A 12,901-nucleotide genomic window follows, 5' to 3' on the forward strand; every position below is an offset into this window, starting at 1 on the left:
CCCCTCTTCAATTATTTCTATGATCCAAGTCCTCAAAGATCACTGCTCTATTTAAAATAGATGAAAGAAATGACACCCACTCCTGCATTTCTTTCACAGTGGTTCCACAACATAGAACAATAAACCACTGTGAGAAAACGTGCAACATGAACCCAAAATCCTGTTGGTGTCCTGTGATCCTGTGTGGATTTAGTTATTTAGTTTATTGTCTTAAACTGGTCCGGCTGAGAGATGCTAACTTGCACACGATTAGATGTTGTTTGACAGGTAATATCAAAATATCCAGCTGTAACCTGGACTGTTGAACAACTCTAATAACTCTAAGAGCTTTTCACCTGTCACAAAAAAGTTTTAAAATGTTGTTAATACCTGTTAAGACTCTCTAACAAGGTTAACAGCATAATACTCACTTTACACTCACACTCTTCCTGCTTCGTCTGAACAGAATACTTTCACTTTTAAAACCTAATCAACAGCTTCATGGCGTATATATTACTACCATAAAAGCGTTCTGGGAGGGTTTAAAGTTCTTTTAAATAAGACCTATTCATTTATAATGTATAATGATGTTTTGTGCTAAAACTAAATATTTTCTTAAGCCAAGAATTCTTCAGCTCTATGCAGCTCTTCAATAGTAACAAAAATGTTTTCAAATCTTGATTTTATCTCCAAACACAACTGTCAATTCTTTTCAATAATGCTCTTCGTTTCCACTCACCTTGTCGGTCTTCAGTCTTCCTGCTCAGTCTGAACGGAAAACTTTTACCTTTCCTTTTTCCTCTGTTAATGAACAACTTTATGGCTGTTGATTTATATTCCACTACTATAAAAGCATTCTGGGAGGGTTCAAGATGAAAAGTTGTTTTGCTATTTTAATGCCCTAAATATGTTTTTGGATTTAAATGAAAACTGACTAACTTAGTTAAATAAATAAGATTTATGATGGTTGACAGATTTTAAAAGACTTGTAAAAGCAGCATATTTCTGCAGCCCTGGAGTCCAGGAGGAGCAGGACCAGAAGACACGATGTGAACCCAGAGGTCAACAGAGTTTTGTGTTCACTGTTTCATTTTAGTTTTGATGATCAGAAGCATTATGATTCTGGTTCCAGGAGTGTTGGATGGCAAGCATCTCCCACACACACACACACACACACACACAGATATATGAATTTAATAATAATGTTAAAATGGCGCTGTCCCAGGCGGCAGCCAGTAGTAGCAGCTCCCTACACTTAATTGTTCTTAACTAAATTTTCGTAGTGTTTACATTCTTTGCTATTTGATATTTACTTTCTTTCTTTCCATTTACAACTGGAGTATTCAGACACCATGTTCTGGAGGCTCGAATACTTTTTTCTCTGTTTTGCGGTGCTTGGGTTATTCGCGGCCTCCATCAGCTGTGCCGAGAAGCGGAGCGGTATTGTCTATACACGAGACCAGCTGATGGCTCTAAGACCACCATCCTTCGTGGCCGGAGAGAAGCCCCAAATCCCGAAGGAGAGGAGGAGGAATCAACGAGGGAGTGAGGCTGGAGTTAAACAGAGGATGAAGAGGCGACGTTTTAAACCCTGCGTCCACGTGGTCATAACGGGGAATGTCAGGTCCCTGGCAAATAAGATGGACGAGCTGGAGGCACTCACACGGACCCAGCGGGAGTCCAGAGAGGCCAGTATCATGTGTTTCACGGCTCCATGGACTGATACCGGACTCTGATGTGACGATCGCTGGTTTCACCACTGTGCGAGCGGACCGAGACACCACCGCGGCCGGTAAGAAGAAAGGAGGGGGACTGGCCGTGTTCGTTAGCAACAGGTGGTGCAGCCCGGAGCATATTCACGTCAAGGAGCGCGTGTGCAGTCCCCACGTGGAACTTGTTGCTATCGGACTCCGTCCATACTATTTGCCACGGGAGTTTACTAACGTCATCGCCATCACCGTTTATATTCCTCCGACCGGTAAAGCGGACTCGGCCTGTGACGTCATCCACTCTGTCACGGCTGACCTGCAGACTAAACATCCCGGAGCCTTTATCCTCATCACAGGAGACTTCAATCATGCCTCCCTTAAGTCCACTCTCCCTACATTCCACCAGTATGTCCAGTGCAGCACGAGAGACAGGAAGACTTTGGATCTACTGTATGCTAATGTCACCAGTGCATACGCCTCCACTGCACTCCCTCCGCTAGGCAAGTCTGACCACAATCTCGTGCTGCTCTCCCCATCATACACACCTGTGGTTCAGCAGCAACCAGTCACTGTGAGGACTGTTATGAAATGGTCTGATGGTGCCATGGACTGTCTGCGGGATGCCCTGGAGACCACCAACTGGTCTGCTCTCTGTGAACCACATGGTGAGGACCTGGATGGACTGACACACTGTGTTTCCGACTACATCACGTTCTGCACTGAGAACTCCGTCCCCACCAAGAAGGTACGCTGTTTCCCAAACAACAAACCATGGGTGACAAGTGACCTGAAGGCCCGTTTGAACAAGAAGAAGAGGGCCTTCACTGCTGGGGACCCGGCTGAGCTCAGGAGTGTTCAGAAGGAACTGAAACGCAGTCTGAAGGAGAGCAAGGACGCCTACAGGAAGAAGCTGGAGGAGAGACTGGAGAGGAACCAGACCAGGGATGTTTGGAGTGGGATGAGGACGATCACTGGCTTCCAGAAGAAAGGAATACGCTCAGCTGATGGGAACGTGGACCAAGCTAATGAGTTGAACCAGTTTTTCAACAGGTTTGACTCTAGCTCTCCCTCCCCCAGCTGTCCCAATATTCCTCTGGATAACAATGGGTCCCCTTCACACCTCCCAGAGCCCCTAACACCTCTGCCAACTTCTTCCCCCTCCCCCCTGCTGACACCCTACATGGATCCCAGCATGTCACCCATCCCCCCGACAGGACTATCCTTCACGTCTGGCCAGGTGAGGAGAGAGCTGGAGAGGCTCAACCAGAGAAAGGCTGCCGGACCGGACGGCATCAGCCCACGAGTGCTGAGGAACTGCTCCAGGCAGCTGTGTGGGATACTGCAGCACCTGTTCAACCAGAGCCTTCATCTTCAGAGGATCCCAGGGCTTTGGAAGACATCCTGCCTGGTCCCGGTGCCAAAGAAGACCCATCCTGTGGCACCGAGTGACTACAGGCCAAGAGCACTGACCTCCCACATTATGAAGGTCATGGAGCGGCTGGTGCTGTCACACCTCAGACCTCTGGTGAGCCCCTTTCAGGACCCTCTGCAGTTTGCCTATCAGCCCAAGGTGGGGGTTGATGACGCAGTGATATACCTGCTGCAGAGGGCTTACTCCTCCTTGGACAGACCAAACACCACAGTGCGGGTCATGTTCTTCGACTTCTCTTCTGCCTTCAATACCATCCAGCCAAGACTGCTGAGGGCGAAGTTGGAGAACATGCAGATGGACGCTCCCCTTGTTTCCTGGATCGAGGACGACCTGACAGGTCGACCACAGGTTGTGAGACTGTGGAGCTGTGTGTCCGACCCCCTGATGAGCAACACAGGAGCTCCTCAAGGAACTGTGCTCTCCCCATTCCTGTTCACCACCTACACAGCTGACTTCCAGTACCACTCTGAGACATGTCCCCTCCAGAACCACTCTGAGACATGTCCCCTCCAGTACCACTCTGAGACATGTCCCCTCCAGTACCACTCTGAGACATGTCCCCTCCAGTACCACTCTGAGACATGTCCCCTCCAGAACCACTCTGAGACATGTCCCCTCCAGTACCACTCTGAGACATGTCCCCTCCAGAACCACTCTGAGACATGTCCCCTCCAGTACCACTCTGAGACATGTCCCCTCCAGTACCACTCTGAGACATGTCCCCTCCAGAACCACTCTGAGACACGTCCCCTCCAGAACCACTCTGAGACACGTCATCTCCAGAACCACTCTGAGACACGTCCCCTCCAGTACCACTCTGAGACACGTCATCTCCAGAACCACTCTGAGACACGTCCCCTCCAGTACCACTCTGAGACACGTCACCTCCAGAACCACTCTGAGACACGTCCCCTCCAGTACCACTCTGAGACACGTCCCCTCCAGAACCACTCTGAGACACGTCCCCTCCATTACCACTCTGAGACACGTCCCCTCCAGAACCACTCTGAGACACGTCACCTCCAGAACCACTCTGAGACATGTCCCCTCCAGTACCACTCTGAGACATGTCACCTCCAGTACCACTCTGAGACATGTCCCCTCCAGAACCACTCTGAGACACGTCATCTCCAGAACCACTCTGAGACACGTCCCCTCCAGAACCACTCTGAGACACGTCACCTCCCGAACCACTCTGAGACACGTCACCTCCAGAACCACTCTGAGACACGTCATCTCCAGAACCACTCTGAGACACGTCCCCTCCAGAACCACTCTGAGACACGTCATCTCCAGTACCACTCTGAGACACGTCCCCTCCAGAACCACTCTGAGACACGTCCCCTCCAGAACCACTCTGAGACACGTCCCCTCCAGTACCACTCTGAGACACGTCCCCTCCAGAACCACTCTGAGACACGTCATCTCCAGAACCACTCTGAGACACGTCCCCTCCAGAACCACTCTGAGACAGGTCATCTCCAGAACCACTCTGAGACACGTCCCCTCCAGAACCACTCTGAGACACGTCCCCTCCAGAACCACTCTGAGACACGTCCCCTCCAGAACCACTCTGAGACATGTCATCTCCAGAACCACTCTGAGACATGTCCCCTCCAGAACCACTCTGAGACATGTCATCTCCAGAACCACTCTGAGACATGTCCCCTCCAGAACCACTCTGAGACATGTCATCTCCAGAACCACTCTGAGACACGTCATCTCCAGAACCACTCTGATGACACAGTCATAGTCGGGTGTGTGGAGAATGGACAGGAGGATGAATACAGGGACCTTGTGGAGAGTTTTGTCAGGTGGAGCAGGGAGAACCTTCTGCAGCTCAACGTGACCAAGACCAAGGAGATGGTGGTGGATTTCAGTAAAAGCAAGTCCCCACCCTCCCCAGTCTGCATTAGTGGGAAAGATGTGGAAACAGTCTCATCTTACAGGTTCCTGGGTGATTAGCTGGACAATAAACTGGAGTGGTCCACAAACACCGATGCTGAAGGCCATGAGCAGACTCTACTTCCTCAGGAGACTCGGGTCCTTCAGTGTCTGCAGCAGGATGCTCCACATGTTCTACCAGCCTATCATGGCTAGCACCATCTTCTTTGCTGCAGTGTGCTGGGGAGCAGGCTAAGCTAAGGATGCTAACAGACTCAACAAACTCATTAAAAAGGCAGGGTCTGTTGTTGGCTGTAAACTTGCAAACTTGGACGAGGTGGTGAGGGACAGGATGGTGTTGAAACTGCGGACAATCATGGACAGTCCCTCCCCCCCCCTCCATAACACAGTGGACAAACTGAGGAGCAGCTCCAGCACCAGACTCCTGCAGCCTCGCTGCTCTAAGGAACGCTACAGGAAGTCCTTCCTGCCGTCCGCCATCAAACTGTATAACTCATCCTAACCCAGCCAATAACAATAATTGTGTAATGTTTATGTTGTCATTTTATTTCTATTTTATTCTATATTTATGTATATATGCTTATAATGCTTATAATATGTATATATTATATTATGTATATATTATATATATATGCTTATAATATATGCTGTATATATGCTTCTAACGTTCTAATCTTATCTGTATTTATTTAGTCTGTTTCTATACTTTGTATAGGTTGCTACTACAATTCAATTTCCCCACGGGGATGAATAAAGTATCATCTTAATCTTAATCTTTTCTTAACCCTAACCCTAACCCTCTAACCCTAACCCCTAACCCTCTAACACTAACCCCTAACCCCTAACCCTAACCCTTAACCCTAACACTAACCCCTAACCCCTAACCCTCTAACCCTAACCCTAACCCTCTAACACTATCCCTAACCCCTAACCCTCTAACCCTAACCCTAACCCTCTAACACTATCCCTAACCCCTAACCCTCTAACCCTAACCCTAACCCTCTAACACTATCCCTAACCCCTAACCCTTAACCCTAACCCTAACCCTCTAACACTATCCCTAACCCCTAACCCTTAACCCTAACCCTAACCCTCTAACCCTAACCCTAACCCTCTAACACTAACCCCTAACCCCTAACCCTAACCCTTAACCCTAACACTATCCCTAACCCAAAATACCATTTTTAACAGATTTAAATAAATTTCTGTACTTGGATTTCTTTTAATCTTTTTGTTTTACATATTTAAGATTTTTAATCAGATATACTATTTATTCTTCCTGTGTAAGATTATTTTAAATCAAACTATATTTATTTATTTAGCTGTCTCAGAAAAATCTGAACTTATTTATTCTAATAAACTGGCACTGGCTATTGCTAAGGGCTACTAACCTGGGCTACTAACCTGGGCTACTAACCTGGGCTACTAACCCTGGGCTACTAACCTGGGCTTCTAACCTGGGCTACTAACCCTGGGCTACTAACCTGGGCTACTAACCTGGGCTACTAACCGGGGTTAGGGTTAGGGTTCGGTGATTTGCCATTGGGAGGGCTATTTCAACAGGGCAATGCCACCTGAAGGTAAAGGTTGTCAATATTCTCTGCAAATTAAAATTGATTGTATTGAATAAATAAAAAATTGGATCGGAAAAAGTATTTGAGTTTCATAAGGAACTGCAAGCCTTTAATATTTTAAGAAAATAGAAAAAAGGACATTATTAGGTTTTTACCCAAAATACAAATTGAGGTTCCTTTGATACATATTTTTTAAATTTACAAAAGCCACCGTAAAGCCTACTGCTGTATGCTAGTTCTTAGACAGTAATTCATCTTTATATGTATCTATTGTTTAGTCTATGAATTTGATCTATGGGAATGGGTGGGGACCCTGGTTGTTAGTCAAATGTATTATTTTATTATATATTATTTTATTATAACAAATGGAGAGACATTATCTTGAATTTCTATTTGCTGCGTGGCGCTGTTGCGAAAAACAAACCATCCAATTTCCATGGATTTGGTTTAATTTAAATTCTATTTGTCCAGCGTTTTACGTCACTTGGTGTCGATGGTGTAGTTGGGGGCGTGGTCTCAGTCACGTCGCACCTGTTTCTCAGGTAATTTAAGTGCGACACAGCAGTAAACCCGGAAGAGCTTGTTTACGCGTCCTCCTGAAGTCTTTGTCCTTTTTCAACAAAATAATGAACCTGTTCTGGTTCCTGCTCGGCGCCGGTCTGGGTCTGGTTCTGGGCTGTGAGTGGGACAGTTCGGAGGACCAGAGCCTCGACCTGACCTACAGTCCGCACCTGGGAGACCCGCTGAATGTGACCGACGCAGAGGAATGCAAGACCGCCTGCTGCTTGTTGGAGGGCTGTGATGTGGCCATGGTGGGTGGTCCGCAGGACGGGCCCCTAACATGTTACCTGGTGACCTGCAGGATCTTGGGCTCGGACCAGTGCCGACTGCTCAACAAGTCCCAGTCCCGGTCCCAGGTGCATCGCAAGAGGCAGGAACCCGGGAGCGAGTCGCTCATCAAGCCGCTGTTTGGGGAGCCGAAGCCGGAGAGAAATGAAGAGAAGAACCAGAAAGACGAAAACGGAGAGAGTGAGGAAGTTTGATCTTATTAGAAATAGAATAATCTTATTAGAAATAGAATAATCTTATTGGAAATAGAATAATCTTATTAGAAATAGAATAATCACTTTTCTAGACGCCATCGTGAACGCCCTGATGATCGTGCTTCACTTTTAAAATCATTTACATTTTTACCTTTTTTATGGTGATAACTACGCGGATATTCATGACTAAATTAACGTGTTTTTCTGTCAGTCTAACACGCGTTTTAATGGGATTATTTCCCCATTTTTAAAACGGAGCACTAGTATCAGGTAATCTGGTTACGTTATAGTCGTAATCGGATTACAGCTGTTGTAACATGAACTTTTCACTACAGTTTTCTTTTTTTTACCATTTAATTAGCTTCACTTTTTGCGATTTAAAGAGTTCAACATGTATGCTGATGAGTAATTCTGATATTAGAAACAAAATTAATGACCTGGAAAGCTTTTGAAGTTTAAGTCTGGATTCCAGGTTTCATATTGAATGGTCCCAACATTAAGTCTTTGCATTCAGACATTTTTCAAACTCTTTAAATAAAAGTTGGTTTCTTAAGAAGCGCCGTAGTTGATCAGATATTTGTGAGCTTCCTGTTTCCTCTGAAATGTTGCAGGACCGGCTCCACCTGTGTGCTTGAATTGCCTGGAATTTGTTTTTGGTGCAGCTTTCAAGCATTTTTTTGTCTTTATCATTAAGTTGGTGCTGACAGATTTCCTCAGTGGACAGTGTCATCTTTGCCTCATATAAAGGCTTTTTTGTTGACATGGGTTGGGTCAGGAGGCTCATGGTCTCATGTTTCAGCTGTGACCGGTCTGTCCAGCTTCGGCTCCATGGAAACGACCTCTCAATCCTCTGGCTTTGGCCTGTGAATTTGTGCTGCCCCTCAGAAAACCTCATCAAACTGCACACTTGACAGTAGAAAATGAGCATAAACTAAAACCATCACTATTGTTTTTCTTCCTTATTGGAGTCATTCCAATTCTTTTTTTCTTTTTTTTTTGCTTCCGATCCCAACCTCACCCATTACGAAATAAACAATGTCTTTCGGATGCAGTTTGCCAATACACCATTGTAGTGCTCACTTACATTACATTAGAATTATTAATACCAAAACAGCTTTTCAGAGATCAATAGCATGGGGGGGGGCCCACATCCAAGCTGCTCCTCGCTACATTTTTATTTAGCACCTTTGTGCTAACCAGTGCCCAGCTGGACATTTACAGCCCACATCAAGAAGCTGCATGGATGTAGTGACCCAAATTTGGTACCAGCACTATACAGATGAAGAAATGGGACCAAATCTTCGGCTAAACAACAAACACTCAGGCATCAAAATGTCAGGTTGTTGCATTTACAGTATTTCAAAAGTGGTTGCCATTTGTTAAGGTTAGTTTTTTTTAAAGTAAGCCTCAAATTTTTCATATTACCTTTAGCTTGACAAGCTAGCTGCCATACTTCCATTGCCATGCTTTGCGCAACCAGCTTTGCTTACAAATGGTACTGGCCGTGTTTTCTCCTTAGCCCGATCCGATCTGATGCTATTAAAAAGGTTGGTATCAGGGCCACTAGAAATGATTTGATCAGTCAAAATATTAAAGAGATCCTGAAACGTATGTATGGTGGTAGCATAGCAATAGTCACGTGAAGTCATGGATCATTTACTGTCCTTAGTTTCTCATTAACTTGAAGTTGTCTCTGCCTTAGTTCGCTGCCGTCTACCCATGAAGGTCGGTTCTTGTCGAGCTGCATTCCCAAAGTTTTACTACGATGTGACCAATCAGAGCTGTCGAGACTTCATATATGGAGGCTGTGAAGCTAATGCTAACAACTTTGACTCAAAGGAGGAGTGTGAGACGGCCTGCAAAGGAGTCACAGGTAACGCACACACCACACACTGGAATGTTTTTCCATACATCTTCAGATTAACAGTAACTTCTATACTTCCTCCTTGTACTGGTACATCCGGGTCCCATAATGCATTGCTGCCACACAGTTCCCGACACCTGTGATCATTCATTATTGTGACCAACAGCAAGTTCATCTAAGACTCTGTGAACGACTTTGTTCATGTCAAAAGCCTGATCTTCCGTGTGTGCATGTGTTTGCAGGTTCGTTTCTGCCTCATGATTCAACGCCTCCTCCCAACAAACGTGCTCCAAAGGCTCTTCACGCTTCCCACAGTACTGTCACCTGCAGATGTTGCACAAAGTCACTATTTGTAGTAGGACTGATCACTAATTTCCTTTTTGTGTGTAGGTGTGGAGTCTGAAGGGACTTTTGAGTCTGAAGACACTCCCAAAGGTAACGTACACACGCACACACACAGACACACACACACACACACAGACACACGCACACAGACACACGCACACACAGACGCACACACAGACACACACAGACACACACACACAGACACACACGCACACAGACACACGCACACAGACACACACGCACACAGACACACACGCACACAGACACACACACACAGACACACACACACAGACACACGCACACAGACACACGCACACAGACACAGACACACACGCACACAGACACACACACGCACAGACGCACACACGCGCACACACACAGACGCACAGACACACGCACACAGACACACACACAGACACACGCACACAGACACACGCACACAGACGCACACACACACACACAGACGCACACGCACACAGACAGACACACACACACAGACACACACACACACAGGAAACAGTGCTAGTGATGGTTGCACAGGCAGACGGACAAATGTGACTGGTCTTGTCTTTCCCTCAGTGATTTCAGCGGAAGAGTTTGCCGGTGAGTGTTTTTAACTTCCCTAAACTCACAGTATCCATTATGTTTCATTCTGTTCTGACACTAGAAGATCTCCTCCAGCACAGTCTGATAAACGCTGTGTTTCTTACCCAGAGCTTTGTGAGGCAGAGCCTGACGTCGGTCCTTGTCGGGCCATGTTTCGACACTGGTACTACGACAGCAAGGTGGGGAGCTGTAAAGGATTCACCTACGGAGGCTGCAGAGGAAACAAGAACAACTATGTCACCGAGCAGAGCTGCATGGGTACCTGCACAGGTGAGCAACATACCTGTGCCATGCATTCAGATGTGACACACGCCTGTCTATGCATTATTGTCACCTTGTGCCTTCCAGGAGTTACTGTCCTTCCAGCACTTCAGAAAAGTCGTGTTGCTGATGACTCGGAAGGTGAACAAGCAAAGTCCAACCAGTAAAGTTCCAGTTTGTAATGACAGCAGTGAAGTTGCAGTGTGGTTGTCCACAGAACACTGTCTGCTGATGCCCGACGCCGGTCCCTGCCGCGCCGCCTTCCCCATGTTCTTCTACGACCCAAGCACTGACACCTGCCAGTCATTCATCTATGGAGGTTGTCATGGCAACGGCAACCGGTACAGCAGCAAGGAGGATTGTATGAGCCGCTGCAGCTTCGATGGTAAATGTGGTTCCGCACACTAAAGATGGAAACGGTGACGCTTCCATGTGTAGTAACAATAGTTGCCACCTTCTTCTCCTCCAGTCGGGGTCAAGTCAGGAAGAGCTGAGAGCCGCTGGACTGCAGGTCAGTGTCTTTACGTTCTTTGTGACCGTTTACCCCAGGACAGTCTAAATTCTTGATTGGATTTCAGGCCTCTTCCTCTTCATCACTCTCACGGCCATCTCTGCACTGCTGCTGGCGGCACTCATCATCTTCACGCTGAAGCGCCGTGCTTTCGTCCACGTCCCTTCATCCATGAGGTAATCTAGTCATGTGGGTTAGGGTCAGCACATTTATCCCCAACATGATTGAAGGATGGGTGGATGGATGAAGGGTTGGTGGATTGAATATTGCTCTGTGCTTTTCCCCACAGTGATAAACAGGAGCTGCTTCCTGAGGCAGATCAGCTGTCAGTGGAGTCTCTGAGCATTCCAGACAGTCCCAAAGTGGACCAGGCCTGAAGAGATCAGCAGGGACTGCTGGGATCAGGCTGGAGATCAGGCTGGAGACGTCTTTCATAGCTAAACTAATGCTAATGCTAATGCTGTTGGTTCCTGTGCTGTAGAACTGGTCATGGCTATGGGTCAAAGGTAATCTATATTTTTCAGTCCAGTTCGCCTTTTATTATCTCTGTTATTTTTATTGCCAAAATTGGTTTCTGTTCCTATATTGAGAAGAATTCAGTCAAATAACATCATCGACCAACCACAGATTTTATTTCCTTCTTGAGTTAATGTAAATTAAGTTAATGTAAATTAACTCAAGAAGGAAATAAAATCTGTTGACTGTTCATTTGATTTTAGTTAATGGTATTGTTCTTTGAAGTCAGCATTATGAAGAAATCAAAGGTGAGAAAGTTTTTGATTTGATGATAACGTCTATAATAAAAACACTAGTTAGGACATCTGCTGATCCTTTATTGGAGAAATGTGAAGGACTTTTGTTTTCTGATTCTAGTGTTGATCAGAAAAAGGCAACTTGAAGTGATGTTTGGTTTCTGTTCCGAGGAAAACGCTCCAGTTCATTGGATCAGAAGTTCATGTTTGTAATGGCAATGTCAAATATTTTATTAGCATTTGGCAAGTTGGGGCATTTATATCATTTTGTTTTGAAACGCTTGAGGAAATTGTAATGATTAAAAACAATTCACATCTTATGAAATCTACAAACACGCTTATTTTTACTTTGTTTTTAATAAAACAAGTCTTTATGCCATTACAGGGACTGGTGGTTGTTGTTTCACTGACATTAGTAAAGCAAAAAGCCATATTGGTTTTATTTCTTTTTCTTAAGGTTTATCTTCAAAAGGTTAGGAAGTTAAAAGTTGTAGCAGCAATTCTGAGGAAAAAACGTCCTCAAAACTAAAGAGTCTCCATCAGCTCATTTATGCCTTGTGACTCCGGTGATGTGAGGTGACCCTTTGGTGACCAAAATGAAATTTGTGCTGAAACCATACGTCACATAGTGCACCTTTTTATGAACGGATTTACATTTACAATGTCTCTTTATTTGCTGCATGTCTCTAATGTCAAATATTACACTCACTGGCCACTTTACTTAATGAAGTTAGATGCTCCTAACAAGCGATCTTGATGATTTACTCAACAAAATAGCTAATCAGCCAACCAGATGGTCACCACTAAATACATTTAGGCATAGATGTGGACAAATAGACAAAAGACAAATAGCTAAAGTTTAAACTGAGCATTAGAATGTGAAAGAAAGGGTATTTAACTTTAAACATGGTTGTGAGTGC

The 12,901-nt window shown here is 45.6% G+C and overlaps 1 protein-coding gene across 1 annotated transcript; it reads left to right on the forward strand.

Annotated features, from left to right (window-relative positions):
* The first annotated feature begins 7,135 nt into the window (after positions 1-7,135).
* On the forward strand, positions 7,136-12,363 carry LOC101076858 (kunitz-type serine protease inhibitor 6-like). Its single transcript, XM_003979590.3, has 11 exons — positions 7,136-7,628; positions 9,345-9,515; positions 9,749-9,820; positions 9,897-9,941; positions 10,431-10,454; positions 10,566-10,727; positions 10,806-10,859; positions 10,936-11,103; positions 11,188-11,229; positions 11,297-11,405; positions 11,519-12,363. The coding sequence occupies exons 1-11, from the start codon at positions 7,226-7,228 to the stop codon at positions 11,604-11,606; spliced, it is 1,338 nt and encodes a 445-aa protein (XP_003979639.3). The 5' UTR covers positions 7,136-7,225; the 3' UTR covers positions 11,607-12,363.
* Positions 12,364-12,901: the final 538 nt, after the last annotated feature.

This window comes from Takifugu rubripes, chromosome 11 (genome assembly GCF_901000725.2).
Source record: "Takifugu rubripes chromosome 11, fTakRub1.2, whole genome shotgun sequence".
In the NCBI taxonomy this organism is placed as follows: Eukaryota; Metazoa; Chordata; class Actinopteri; order Tetraodontiformes; family Tetraodontidae; genus Takifugu; species Takifugu rubripes.

What these genes read in the sequence shown, in the direction of transcription:
- LOC101076858 (XM_003979590.3), top strand. Translation starts at nt 7,226, where the DNA reads ATGAACCTGTTCTGGTTCCTGCTCGGCGCCGGTCTGGGTCTGGTTCTG. An exon ending in GAAAGACGAAAACGGAGAGA is followed by an intron (nt 7,629 to 9,344) that starts GTGAGGAAGTTT and finishes TCTCTGCCTTAG; the next exon opens with TTCGCTGCCGTCTACCCATG. An exon ending in CACGTCCCTTCATCCATGAG is followed by an intron (nt 11,406 to 11,518) that starts GTAATCTAGTCA and finishes TTTTCCCCACAG; the next exon opens with TGATAAACAGGAGCTGCTTC.